Consider the following 14600-nt stretch of genomic DNA (forward strand, 5'->3'; position numbering starts at 1 on the left):
CAGTTGAAACAAAACGTTACTGTCCCAACTGAAAAGGTATACAGAAGGCAGGTTTAAATGTTACGGGTCTGGAAGTATTCATTTAGTTCTTTACATGTACCATTAAGACACATTCAGACCTATTGAGCACAGCTTTCTTTGGCTACTAGAGTTGTCAATGTGTAGCTAGGAGGGGGATGGCAGCAGAAAACTCCTGCATGCAGAGCAGCACATAAGGTTCATCATTCAAAATAATGAAAGCTCCCAAAGCTATATGCAATTATGTTCTGATGATCCATATGAAATATTTACAGGTTTAGATGGCCATTGTAAGTATTAAGAGTTCATCTCTCAGTGCATTCAAGTGGATGTTGATTGATTGAAATGTTTTCTTTCTTTTCTTTTTTACATACATGCATGTCTTTAGACCATCATCCACATCATATCACACCCCTTCTTGTTTGCCAAAGTTGTATATTCACAGTTAATATTAACATTTATTAAACATTATTTCATTTCCATGTAATAACAATTAGAGAATAAAAGAATGAAATTATGGGTTCCATAATTAATTCCTATATCATACTATTTTAAAAAGGTGTAAATGGCATAGTAAGAATTGTTCAGAATATAGTTGGTTAATCACAAATTGTTTGCAGTTAATTAACATATGGTCCTCATTTTTTTGTGAAAGTCAATGTCATTATTATTCTCTTAGTACAGTCACTTAGAATAGGTAAACTTTTCCATTATACCTACTTATCAAACTTTTAATAACTCAGCAGTTAGAGGTATGTGATCTTTCTATTTACCTGCCAGTTCCAGTTGAGCAAGAACAAGTATATTCAGTACTATTTCCAGATTTTTGTCTTTGATTCAATCTGTCAAGTATGCTAATAACACAGTCATAGGATTCACTGGAGATAAATAACCCATTGTACTTATTATTTTATGTTTTTCCTTCGAAAGCAAACAACTGCAATTTAATTTTTTGGATGTTCCATACCTCCTAAACAAATATTCAGGGAAATGACATGCATGTTTACATTCTGTTTTTTTACAATTTACCACAGTATAAGATCAAGATCACCATGTTTTTGTGAAAACCTCTTGACAAATGGACAATATAGACTGGGGCTGAACCATGATATGTTACCATAGCCCTTCAGAAATTTAATCAATGGGACTTTAGTTGCAACTAACTTTCCCAATTGATTTCAATAGGGCATATGCATGACTCAGTTCCAGTTGCTTATTCAGCTTTATATTGATGATTTATAATAATATTTTGGAATAAATAACTCCCAACTTATATTTTCCTATTATAAATTAGTGATATTAGGACAGTACCACTACTTCAACCACAATTTTTGGTATTTTTATACTGGAATTGGTATCATTGCATTATTCTTCATATCTGAAATATATTGTAGTGTAAATGACTTATTTGAATATATAGTTAATATTTTTAATACATGAAACATATTTTGTATAGTGCTATATTTTTCAGATATATATTTAAGTCTAATAAATGCACTATCAATCTGGTCTTCTGTACCGAGAGTTGATTTTGTAGACATAACTGAACCAAAGATCTTTATTCCTAAACAATGGTTGCACATATCCAATATGATGGTCCTTTGCTTTAAAGTATCTACACTTAGAGATATTAACTGCTTAGAGATATTTTTAAAATATAGTAAATATAGTGAATCTATTAAATAATAAGTAAAGTATATCATGCTATGTAGAAAGCTTGTAGAGACCAACAGGATTGTAGAAAAGAAGTTATAACTTAAGAGAAAATAAAACTTTTTCCAAAAAGTAAAGGCCAAGTAAGCCTGGAACTTATTTCAGGGATCCTTGATTTGTGTGATTCATTTCTCTAGATTCAGGAGTAGCATTGAGTTATGGCCAGTTTGTCAGACTACATGTGACAAACTTTAGCAATGCCTGTATCCTGAGAGCCAGTCTAGACGTCATGATGGAGAGCCTTCAAGCGTGAATGTCCCTCCATATCTTAAAACTTCTTTCAAATAGCAGCCATATAAAGGATGGCACAATTGGTAGAACTCTTACCATTGGGTGTCTTTATTGCTGAGATATTAGCTCAGACACAAAGTTGTGGCCTAACTCTGTGCACATAACACTTGCCATAGTACATATAAACATAACACTTGCCAGAGTATATAAACATACTGATAGCTAAGGATGGGTGTGATAACAACTAAAAAGATGAGAGGTAAAAAAATAATTTTCTCAACTTTATTCCTGCCCCTTTGAAAGTGAGATAAATTTTAAGGGGTTCTAAAGTGACACCCAGGCTTATAGGAAAGCTCCCTTATATCAAATCAGACCACTGGTCCATCTAACTCAGAATTTTCTACCATACTGATAGCAGTCTCCAAAAGAGCCAAGCACACGCTCTTCCACTGAGCTACTGCCCTTCGTCCGCGTATTTAATTACCCCAGTTCTGCTCATATTGTTCAACAGTATTCGTGAACAACAAACATATCAGTCCAGGAGACTTGGCGCTATCCAGCGCGCTCAGGAAAAGGCAACGTGTATAGATATCGTTAACCCTCTCCTTCTTCCACCGTATCTCATTATTAAATTTTGTAAGCGGCTCTGGCAGCCTTTTTTAGCTGAAGAGCGGGGTAAACATACTGCAAACAAACATGAAATGGAGACACCAAATGCGTGTGAAGGGATGGGTGGGCGAGGGGGCTAACACATCGGTGTGCCGGCCACGGATGTTGGGGTAGGGAAAATCCTCGTAATGTTCAGTCTCCCCACCCCCACCCAGATCCAAAGACAGCGCACCGTTGGATTCCGCTGGAGTTCTCGAGAGGAAAATGCGTTAAACGGCCAACCACCGAGCTCGCGCTTTTGCACACGGTTCACCGGCGGCCTCTTCCCGCCTTTTCCTCTCTCTTGGCCCCCACCTCACCCCCCGGTATCCATTGGGGCCATTAGCTCGGGGCTGCCTTTCGAGGTAATAACCCGTTGACTCGCTACCCCCTCCACACTCTACCTCAGGGCTGTATTGTCCCACCTTTCTCCGCATATCACAGTTTCGCCCTCCACGCGACCCGCCTCGCTGTGGCTGACGAGGACAACATTTTCCATCCCTTGTAAGAGGTGCTGACGCCCTGCCCGCAAAACGCGGAATGTGGTTGTTTCGCACGACGCCGATGGCTTCCAGAGAGCGTGTCCTGCGCTGTTATTAGGCTCGTGTGAATGGCATTAACGTGTGACAAGAAGTGGACGGACGGTGTTCTTAACTGAAATCTCTCTGATACCTACTGTTATTTCAACATTCTAATTAATAACATGAAATGCAAAAAAAGTGTTGTGTGAGGAGGAGAAAACATAGGCGTTTAAGCTTAAATGTGCTCGAAATAGATTTTGGCATTTCCATGGATTGTAAAATAAGCATTTGATTAAAATCTAATTAGCCATGGGCAGCTACCTGTCCTAAGAGACAGTCTAGAACAGGGATGGCCAGAGAGGGGTACACAAAGCTTTACACTCCCTGCCCCTTCAAAAAATAAGTAAAATCAAAATTTTGTGTAATGTTTGGGCAGTTGTCTTTCTATCCATTAGTCTTGTTTTTCTCCCCACTTTACCTTGCAATTTCCCCTCCATCTCAAGCTCTAGCCTCGCTATCCCCCCCTTTAACCTCTAGCCTTGCTATTTCTCTATCCCTTTGCCTTGCTATTTCCTCTACCTTCCAGCCCATTTCCCCCCCTCGCCACCCCCCCTTTAGCTCACATTTGAGCTAATGATTTTATGCCTCCTCTCCTTTAGATGGTAATGCTTATTCAAAAAGTGGTAAGCCTCTGCTGTTGGTGGTCCTTCTTTCATTCTGCTGAGTGGAGCCCTGAACCTCTGCCCTACGTCCTGCCCTGAAAGCATCACTGTACCATTAAAATATTCACAAAACATTTATTTTAAATTACTGTATTACAGTATAGTGGAGCTGGATTGTTCCAAAGAGCGGTTCATTATGTTCTGAAGAGCTGCAGTATGGATCAATGGTTGAACCTGTTGATTGATACCTCAAATAGCCCAGAATAAAAAGCAGCTTCATCCAGAGTACACTGTCACTGTGTTTCCAAACCATTTTCCCTGTTATTTTCTATTTAATTTAGGCAATCCATATTCTCTTCACTTCATTCTCCATCTACAGTATAGTGATAATACTGTCCCATAATATATAGTATTGTAAGGATTACTGAAATAAATTATAATTATATAATTATTTACATTGGTCTGCAGAACCTACAAAGATGGGATAGAAAACAAACACTTTGAATAGGTTTAATCAGTTGTATAACATTACCAGTGTTATTTGAGATTTTGATCCTTGTGTCTTCTTAGACTAAGGAAATGGAACAGGAGAAATTTAAATTTAAATTGTTCGTACCACCAAGGCTGCGTAATACCCAGGTATCTGCAATCAAACCACAGATAAACACGGGAGATGGGGGATTTTTTCAGGTAAATAAAAACAAATGGCTTTTATAAATGGTTTCATTCACTGACCAAACATTGGGGTGGGGTGGGGAGATTAAAAATAAAACAACAAGAACCGATTTCTTCTCACTTGAATAGTGATTACTCAAAATCCGATATCATAAAACCTTGAGTTTGAAATTTAAAAAAATCTTGCATTTGGAAATTAATGCTGGAATAGATAGACAAATAGTCTAATCTGTTATAAGGCAACTTCCTATGTTTTTATATTCATAAATCTCTTTATATGCACTAATCCAAATGAGTCACTGCTTTGGAAATAGTTTCTCAATTCATTTCAGTGGAAGAGGCATCTCCTTGTGTGTATCTATTTGTATATACTGTGCTCCCTCCGAAGAAATCTATGGAAACATTTTGGGTATGGAAGTTCTGGTTTCGCTTGAGTGCCTATGCTTATGTTATGTTGCAGTGATGGACTATGATGTGTACATGTTCTGTGAATCTTCCCTTTTTCTTCTAAAGAGTAGTTCGCCATGCTGCATATTTTAGCTGTTTTTGAAATTAGTAATTTCAAAAGCTATTTGCAATATAACATTGTGGTAAAAGAAATCACCATTTGGAAATTAAGATCTTGTTGAATGGTTATATAGACTTTTCTCTCCTTGAGTGGAGAAAGACAACTAACATGGAGAATTAGGCCCCTCCTCTGGGGCTGGGAGGTAGCCTTAAGAACAGAAATTCATTGGTAAGTGCCATTTCTAATTTCTGTACATGTTGTTTGCAATAGCTGTGCATGGCTGGAAAACATTAGACGAGGTACTTTCAGTGAAGGTGTTTACACTATAAATATATGAAAATATAATTATTGTATATCCTTCAGTTGGATCCAAGTGAGTTGTAAGTTAGTTGTACAAACTTCCCAAAGAAATAAGTGGGATAACTTAAGTCCTGACTATCTTTTTGACACTGATTGCAATGGGACCTAAATGCAACTAACTTGCGCTGTTTCCAACCCTATTCTAGGCTGATATTACTATTAAACTTGCCTCATGAATGAAGGCCTAATTTTAACTGGCGCCTTAATCCTGAACTCATAACGTGTTTTCAGCATTATGCATTTGCAAGTAATATGTTTGGGATTGCTGTCTCTGTGTGTCCACATATTACAATGAATTTTCATGTTTATAACGTTTGATTTTTGTAGAATTTTAACAACGGTACTGAAGATGATTATAACTTGCCTTTTGGGACGAAAAGTACATCAAAACATATAGAAGTCGCAGGTATGCAGGATTTCGGCAGTATTTAAAGTAGAACTGCTTGTTTTCAAATTGCACTACATTATATATTAAGGTGATTGATTTTCTGTTGTACTTTTGATAAGTCAGAATCCAATATATCTATTCCACATTTCATTTGTAGTCTACGATAACATGTGTCATAAGTTTAATAATACTGTTATTGAGATGTCGTCTACTGTAACTTTTGTAATTTCTTACTAATTTCAGAACTATTGTGTTAGTTTCTCATCATACACATCTATATTAAAATAATCAAACCTAAAATATTACATTTTTCCAGACCCTGTTTCACAGAAAGTAAAACTGGTGCCTGAGATAGATCAGGAGGTCAGTTAAGTATATATGTGCATCAGCCTATAAAAGTAATCTATTATTGGTATTATAATTGTTGTGCTTTGTTTTCTACGTATTGCACTAGTTTCAGCTGTAATTTTTCACTTTCACCTCTTTTGCATTTCTTGGAGAATGTTTCTCAGCCCTGTTTTTCCCAGACCTTCAATCAGGTTTGGGAAGCAATTTGTTAATTGTCCTAAATGCTCAAGGAATACTGAACCTTGCCAAATGTTGACAAAAAGGACTGAAATAGAGATCTACCTTTTAAAAGTGTAATCTGTTGTAGGGTGTTGCTGTGGGTGGACAAACAGGATAATCATGCAGATCAGCAGATTTACAAAATTTTATGGGGGATCCAGACAATGTTATCTTCCACTTGTAACCCCCATGTTAGAGTGCTAGTTCAGATGGCTTGATAGCTCCTGTTTGGCTCCTCCTGCCAGCAGGAGAAGCTGAACAACCCAGCTAAACAAGGCCGGATCTACACTACTGCTTTAAAGCGCTTTATAACAGTTATAAAGCGCTTTAACTGCTTTAAAGCGCTATAAAACTGTTATAAAGTGCTTTAAAGCAATAGTGTAGATCCGGCCCAACAGTCTATCCCTGGGGTTGTTTATTTAATTTAGCATGATGTCCAAGCCCAGTTTTTAGCACGACATCCAACAAGCCAAAGTTGAAACCCAGGGTTTATTCTCAGGTTCCAACTCTGGCTCATTGGAAGAGAGAGACAAGCCAGAGTTCTGCATTCAGATGTCACACTAAAAACCCAGGAAATAAGTATCCCTGTATTGTTTAGCTGCTTCCACTTGGCAGGAGGAGCAAAGTGAGAATGATCAAGCCATGTGAACACTGGCTCATTTTTAAAAACCCTGCATTACCAATACATACAGGCTTAAATTATTTCCTGGGGTAAGCATGTAAGGTTTTGTGGGCTTCCTAAAATTAACTTTTTATAAAGTTGTAAAATAATATTCGATACCGCACAGTTTTCTATAAGGCATTATTAATAGCACGAATAAAATAATCAAGTCAAAATTGCTATCTCTGAAATTATACTTCATTCAGACCTTTTAATTAAAGAACAATTGATATTAACAGCACAATCCTATGGCTGGCTGTTGTCTGGAACTGCACCTTTCCAACATATAACTCCCTTGCTGAGGGAACTGCACAGGCTGCCTATTCGCTACTGGGCCAGGTTTAAGGTTCTTGTACCAATGTACAAAGCCCTAAACAACTTGGGACCAGGATACCTGAGAGCACCTTCTCCCCTATCAACCTGCCTGGTCACTGAGGTCATCCAAGGGCATGCTCCTGGTGGTTTCACATAGACCCATCCTTCAACTGCAGTCCACCAGGGGAAGAGCCTTCAGCATGGTAGCCCCCCTCTATGGAATTCCCTGCCTCTGGAGGTCAGGCAGGCGCCAACTTTGTATTCCTTTCAGCGTCTCCTGAAAACGTTCCAGGAAGCCTTCCCTCGATGACCAGCCACGGTTCATTTTTAGTTTTGCTTCTTTTAAAAATCTATTTTAATGTGTTTTATCCTGTTTTTATTTTATTTTATCTTGTACACAGCTCTGAAATTTTGAATGGGGAGCAGTATATAAATACTGTAAATACTACTACTACTACTACTAATAATAATAATAATCCCATAAATGTTTATTCAAAAGCAAGTCCCACTGTGTTCAGCAGTTCTAACTGCTGAACACAGCAGTTCATAATGTGCATAATTTCAGCCTAAATGATTTTAACTTGTCTTTGTAGAACATGGAGACAATGAATGAGCTTTATTCAACACTTTACAAAGAAGCTGAAAAGATAAAGAGATGGAAAGTCACTGTAGAATATGAATTAAAAGAAAAGGAAAGAAAATTGCAAGAAAACAAAAAGGTTATAGAAGCACTGCGTAAAGCCATTCAAGAGTTACAGGCAAGTGTTTTCAACTTTTATTTTTTTACATTTTAAAAGTCATGTTTTATTCCATTTCATTGTGCAAACTTGTTCACAATCTGATTGTAAATTTATTATTTCTAAGTCAATTAACCGCAGAGTGAATATTATTATTATTATTATTATTTATTTATATAGCACCATCAATGTACATAAACTGTTGCAGGAAAAAGAAAATATGGGTGTCATCAGACAAGCATTTATTGCACACTCATTACTGCACTCTCACAGATTTTTGCAAGTCCTATTCATGTCATCTGTATCCCACGCACCTCCCAGCCCTTCTAGCTTTTTTGCGTGACAAAAAAAGACCCCGGTAAATACAATTTATTTTTGAGACAGAACTTGCTGCTATGTCCTACTGCATGCAGGAGAAGCAGCATGATCAAAACGGCCTACTAAATGGGTGACTTATACGTTGTTTACTTCCTCTTTCAAAAGAGTATGTAATGAGGGACAAATGCATGGGCAGAGAAGCGACGGTAAGGAAACACAATTTCCCCCCATGTGATGACACTAGTGTCGAATCGAAAGTGACTGCATCTTTTCTCCACTGTCAAATCAGTAAACTGCAGGAAGGGAGTTGCATTGATTTACTAGGAGGAAAGAGGAGGCGGGGTCTATAACATCAGTAGCCTTTTGCACATGTTACTGGAGGTAATCAAAATGCTGACAACAGTTTCCACATATGGGTTAATTCTCACTTCAGTATTAAATAAATCAATTAAAAGTAAAACATGCACTTTACAGAATACATGCAACTTTCATGTCTGATTCATTTGGGAGCCAGTGTGGTACAGTAGTTGGAGTGTTGGATTGGGACTCTGGAGATCCGGGTTCTAGTCCCCATGTGGCCGTGACTTTGGGCCAGTTAATGACTCTGAGCCTATCCTACCTTATAGAGTTCTTGTATGTCGCCGTGGGCTCCTTTAGGGAAAATGGTAGAATATAAATGTAATAGTAAATGAAAATAAAATAAATAAAAATATGGATCACAATATCTTGTAAAAATGTTGAGATTTCCAGCTTCCTTTTTTTTTAAAAAAATTGTTTCTCGCTTTTATCATCCAGCAGCCAAGTTTCAAGAAATTGACATGTTTTACATGTAAGTGTAACAATTAGTTTATTCAGACAAAACATGCCTTTTGAATGCTTGTTTTTTTATAAATTTAGTTTGAAAATGAAAAGCTAAGTTTAAAACTGGAAGATGAAATACATGAAAATAAAGATCTTCTAAAGCAGTAAGTAATATTAATAGAATAATATAAGTAAATTACAGCTTATTCTATAATTGTACAAAAGAAAACTACTCTCTCATAATACTAGAAGCCAAGGTTATCCCATGAAGCTGATTGGTGGAGGATTCAGGACAGATAAAAGGAAGTACTTCTTCACACTGCACATAGTTATACTATGGAATTCACTACAACAAGATGTAGTGATGGTCACCAATTTTGATGGCTTTAAAAGGGGGTTATTTGGCTATTGCAATGTGCTGATTGGTATTTTTGTGCATGGCTAATATATGGGGAGTTGTCATCAGTGTGCAGATTGTGATAGGTAAGTAGCAGCAGCTTCCAGGGAGCTCTCTTGACGTCTTCTTTGCCCCAGGGTGGCTCCAAATCATTGGTTAGATGAAGCAGACTCGAAGCCATCCTGGGACAAAGAGCCAAAGATGCATGTCTGAAAAGTTGGGGACTTAACCCCACTTTTCCAGCCAGGGCAAGGGCAGCTTGGCTCTTCTGTAGGTCCTCTCCCTGTAGCCGCTTCAGGGGCGTTCATGGCAGATTGCAAACCGTAATTGGTCACAATCTGCCTGGGCAGAAGGCAGGGTGCAGGCTGGCAAGTACAATGGACTCCAGAACACTCTGCACTGCTTTGCTGTGGGGAGAAGAGTTTATTTTCTCTCCCTGAGCTGTTGCTGCCTCCTCCCCAAATAAATTCTTTTCTCCCCCCAAGCTTCTGCCACTGCCACCTCCTGCTAAAATATTTTCTCCCCGCCCTGAGCTGCTGCCTCCTCATCCTCCTAGTCTTAGCGAGGGACGGGGAAGGGGGCAGATGACAGCCATAAACCCCACGCTTGCTCCTTGGTGTGGGGATTATCTGGGAATGCACTTCCAACTCGGTGCTGTGAAGATAGTCCCCATGGTTCCTGTCGGTGTATCTGCCAGTACTATCTTGGCTTCTACAACTATTGCTGTGCTCTGCTGATGCTGGTGCATAGAATCACGACTACGTGCTATAAACCTACTCGGAAACCTGGTACCGGTCCATGGCCCAGGGGTTGGGGACCCCTGCTGTAAACAGTAACCATAGGCATGAGTTGAGAGACACCCGCACTCTTGACTTGATTCCTACTTTTTCAGTCTCAGGTCCTTCAGAAACCTGGAGACCTATACCAATAAAGTAGAGGAAGAAGACATCTGGGAGCAATCATTTTGATCACCAGTGATAGTGTGCTAACTCACTATAATAAGAATAGCTATCAAAGAGCTAATGGGTATAGCCCCCAGAATAGTGATATGGTGAGAATTTGAAGCAGGAGTTCTTGACTATGTGAGCACCTCTGCTTGAATAGTTGTGAGCAGAATCAACTGGGGCACAGCCCATCTCATGTTGGCCTCTCTTGATTCTGCTTGCCCTATTAGCCCTCCACTGACTTCTATTCCATCCCCCACCCCCAACTGACATTTACAGCCAATGAGAGGTCTGTCATTTTCCACTGGAATTCAAACCCTTGATACCTAGCAGAAGAAGATAGTGCCAGAGGGGCTTTCTTCAAATGTATTTGCTGGAACTCACTGGTATTGTCTACTACCCTGTACTTCATAGAATCATAGAATGATAGAGTTGGAAGGGGCCTATAAGGCCATCAAGTCAAACCCCCTGCTCAATGCAGGAATCCACCTTAAAGCATAAAGTTTAGCTCAAAATGCTTAACCACCATGGCTTAGTGTGTTGTCTGAACAGGGTCATCATGCAGTAGGACAGGGGCGAGGAAAATGTGATCCTCCAGAAGTTATTGGACTGCAACCCCCATCAGCCCTAATCAGCATAGCTAATGGTGAGGATGATGGGAGTTGCAACATCTGAAGGGCCACACATTTCCCTTCCATGCCTAACTGCCTAACACTTTAGCAGGTATATCAGGTGGAATAACTGCTTTAAATTTTGATGTCTTTGCTCTGAGAAATACCAATGAAACTAGAAATATAATGGTGATATAACTGTTTCCCCCTCCCAGAAACAATGCTACAAGACATTTGTGCAACTTACTGAAAGAAAAGTGTATGCAATCGATGGAGAAGTTCAATACATGTAAATATCTTTTATTGTTATTTCTACCTATGAAGCTGAAAGTATGTATGTGGGATGTATGTCCGGGAAATGTTTACCTACTTCCAGATGAGTTAGAAACCTGAAATTTGGCATGTTGATAGGTCTGGCAGGGCAATGTACCAGAAAAATCTAAAACCATGAAATTTTGGATTTTAAGTATTTTTTAAAGAATGTAATAAAAAAAACCTAGGCTTGCCTACAACTCCCAGCATGCCTTGGGTGGGAGGCCAGACTTACTGGCCTTTGGTGGCCATTATTATGCAGGTGTGTGGCTGCTGCATGCCTTTCACAACCCAGACCCCTAAGAACGTTCTTGAGCAGTCAACCCAATTCCACATAAAAGGAAACAACCCACATAAATGGGCTGTGCCCATTTGTGGTGCGTCCTCCCGCCTGCCGTGCGTGGTTTTAAAATCATAGCTAGATACAACAGTGTGACTTTGAGAGGCTGAACTCTGAACATGCTGAAAGGTACCCCATCCTGATATCACTGTTTTCTCAGAATCTGGGGGAGGCGTGTGCACAGCTTTCACCCTTAAGAGGGAGGGAGGAAGGGGAGGCACTCTGAACAGGCCCAATGAGGGGTGAACTGTCTGGACCAGCCCCGGCCTTTCAGTACAGGGTCCTGATGGAGCACTTGCTGGGTGAGAGGCACAGGCTGAGGCAGTTCCAGCTGGACTTGGCCAGAGCTGGGTGCGTCCACTGACAGCGACTTACCTCCCCACCTTAGTGATGCTACTCCTCGACACTATCGAGCAGCATTGGTAATGAGAGGAGGGGAGCACCTCTCAGCATTGGCAATGAGAAGAAGGGAGCACCTCTCAGCAGGGCTGGGGAGGGGGCAGTGGGGCCAGTTGGCATGGGCCTGTGATTTTGAGGGGGCTACTCCCAGTCCCCCTGGGCAAAGTTGCTTTTGATTTTTCTGTTGTTGATGACGAATTTGCCCAAAGAAAAGCATGTAAAGCATTTCTGAATGTGAAGAAGTGACGTCTTTTATACATCTTGAATAAAAGTGCTTGCCATTACCTTTTTTAAATAAATTGTTCTAGTTCATATTTATTTAGAACTGATTAAATGGGGCCTACATTTCCCATCTGGCCCGGGCCTACTACCAGCTTTGCCTGGCCCTGCCTCTCAGAGGACGTGGGCACCTGTGGGCCGCTAAAGGCATGCTGGGAGTAGTAGTACTGGCATGCAGAGTGACTGATTTTAAATAAACCTTAGGTTAGCAAACCAGGTCACTATGTGCATACCAAGTCACTATCTCTCAATCCTAACTCAGCTTCCACTTTCCTGACCTCTCACTAACTGTCGTCGTTCTCCTTCTACCTGACTTTCTCCAACTACCACTAACACTGCCCACCATTCCATTCTAGCCTCAGCTATCAGTCATTCCTCCATTCACTGTTCTGTTTCAATGGTATAGTCAGGCTTTTACATAAAAATCATAAACTTTATTCAGTAATTCCTGCATCTGTCTTGGAATGTTGTGGTTTAGGTATGACAGAAAAAAAAAACACAGCATAAAAAATCTCATTAAGTTAAAAGACCTTGGGGGAAAATAAAATATTCACTTGGCACTGGAAAGCCATTAATGCAGTCACTAGGCCAGCCTGCCTGGGACAATGAAATCCATAAACAGGGTGCCACAACTAAGAAGGCCCACTCTCCAGTTATCTCCCAGCACATCTCAGATGGTGTTCAAAGATTAACACATTATTCAAGGATTTAGGCTTATGCCTGCAACTCCCAGCATGCCTTGGACGAGAGGGAAGACTTATTGGGCTTTGGTGGCCATCATCTGGTAGTGGCTTGCCATCCTGGGCATGAAGACAAGCACCATTGGGAACTGGAGGGAAGGAGGGCGCAGCTCTGGGCTTGTTGCCAAGGGCAATAACCGAGCTAGCCGTCAATCACTCAGCTGGCCAGATCCTACCTATGGGCACTGACTGCACAGTGCAGGGTGGATTGGCTCGGCCAGACTTTACTTCCTGTTAGTCTCAGCAGCAGAACTCCCATTGTGCAAGTCAGGCACCTCAGCGAAAGGCATGCTGGGAGGTGTAGTTTTTGTTTTCTGGGGGACAAAAAAATAATGGTGGCAGCTTTAGTGGCCTTCACCATGCATTGGGGGTGAGAGAGAGAGAGAGAGAAAAGAAACAAATTTAATTCATTTTAAAGTTACTTCACAGGCCTGCATCATCTTGCAGGGTTGTCATGAGGGTGAGAGAGAAAAAACCCCAAACAAATATAATTCGATTAAAAGTTAGCTGACAAGCCTCACACTGGCCTACTAATTTAAGATGATTACCTCACAGACATATGTCTTAGGGGGCCTGAGCAACACTGGATATATTAGCAATTTAATAATAATTTTATTTCTGTACCAAAGCTCTCTGGGTGGTTCACAAAAATTACAAAACATAATATAAAACATTTAATATACAAAATTTAAAAACAATTTGAACAGCTGAAACAGTTAGTGGTTTTATTGCTCACATTTTTCAATAATTTAAATTATTGCTGTTATCATTATTTGCATGTGGAGTATAGAATGCAGAGGGGCTCCTCATAGAATGTTTTATAATTTCTCCTCCCATGTTAGCCTCACATTCAGTGTGATACTGCTCTGGTACTCAGTTGTCCAGGAACTGCACCACCTCCTCAATTTAAGGTGTTGATTTTTAAATTATAAAACTCTGATGTTCTTTTGCTTCCTTCAGAATATTTTGGTGAGAAAGTTTGTAGAGAAAGTCCATCTATATGATGAGCATGTAGAAAGGCATAGTGGGTTGTGACATCCTGATTATAAAACATCTTATCTCTGAAAACTTACCAAAGTTTGTGCACTTTTACCTAAATAATATTCCATTGCTATTGTTGGTACTTTATCTCTGAATTTGTTACAGCTATATTGCTAATTTTGTTTAGATGAACATGAACGTGAAGAAACCAGACAGATGTATGTGGATCTTAATAATAACATTGAGGTAATGAACTAAAGACAAAAGATTTCAGAATAACCTAATTGAAAATCTTTATTAGAATACACCTTGGAGTTCACAGTGATGGTGAAAATAATTCCAGGGCATACTCTACGTCCTCCAACCCTCCCTCAATTTCTCTCTAACCCCAACTTCTGCTTCTTGCCTCCTACAGCCTCAGCATCACTTGAAATGAAATATAGAAATACACATTTTAAAATAATACAAACAAAA

At 39.7% G+C, this 14600-nt stretch overlaps 2 protein-coding genes across 2 annotated transcripts in view; one reads left to right on the top strand and one right to left on the bottom strand.

The window, feature by feature from the left end:
* The window catches only part of TSPAN2 (tetraspanin 2), a 249747-nt gene that overhangs the window by 47725 nt on the left and 187422 nt on the right, over positions 1-14600 (bottom strand). The window lies entirely within an intron of this gene.
* SYCP1 (synaptonemal complex protein 1) overlaps positions 4373-14600 on the top strand; it is a 56433-nt gene continuing 46205 nt past the window's right edge. Inside the window, exons 1-7 of the mRNA XM_063143753.1 lie at positions 4373-4483; positions 5664-5742; positions 6041-6087; positions 7861-8025; positions 9220-9287; positions 11291-11364; positions 14314-14372. Of these exons, the coding sequence (XP_062999823.1) occupies positions 4373-4483; positions 5664-5742; positions 6041-6087; positions 7861-8025; positions 9220-9287; positions 11291-11364; positions 14314-14372 (603 nt within the window). The remainder of the gene's footprint in view (positions 4484-5663; positions 5743-6040; positions 6088-7860; positions 8026-9219; positions 9288-11290; positions 11365-14313; positions 14373-14600) is intronic.

Source organism: Elgaria multicarinata, chromosome 1 (genome assembly GCF_023053635.1).
Source record: "Elgaria multicarinata webbii isolate HBS135686 ecotype San Diego chromosome 1, rElgMul1.1.pri, whole genome shotgun sequence".
In the NCBI taxonomy this organism is placed as follows: domain Eukaryota; kingdom Metazoa; phylum Chordata; class Lepidosauria; order Squamata; family Anguidae; genus Elgaria; species Elgaria multicarinata.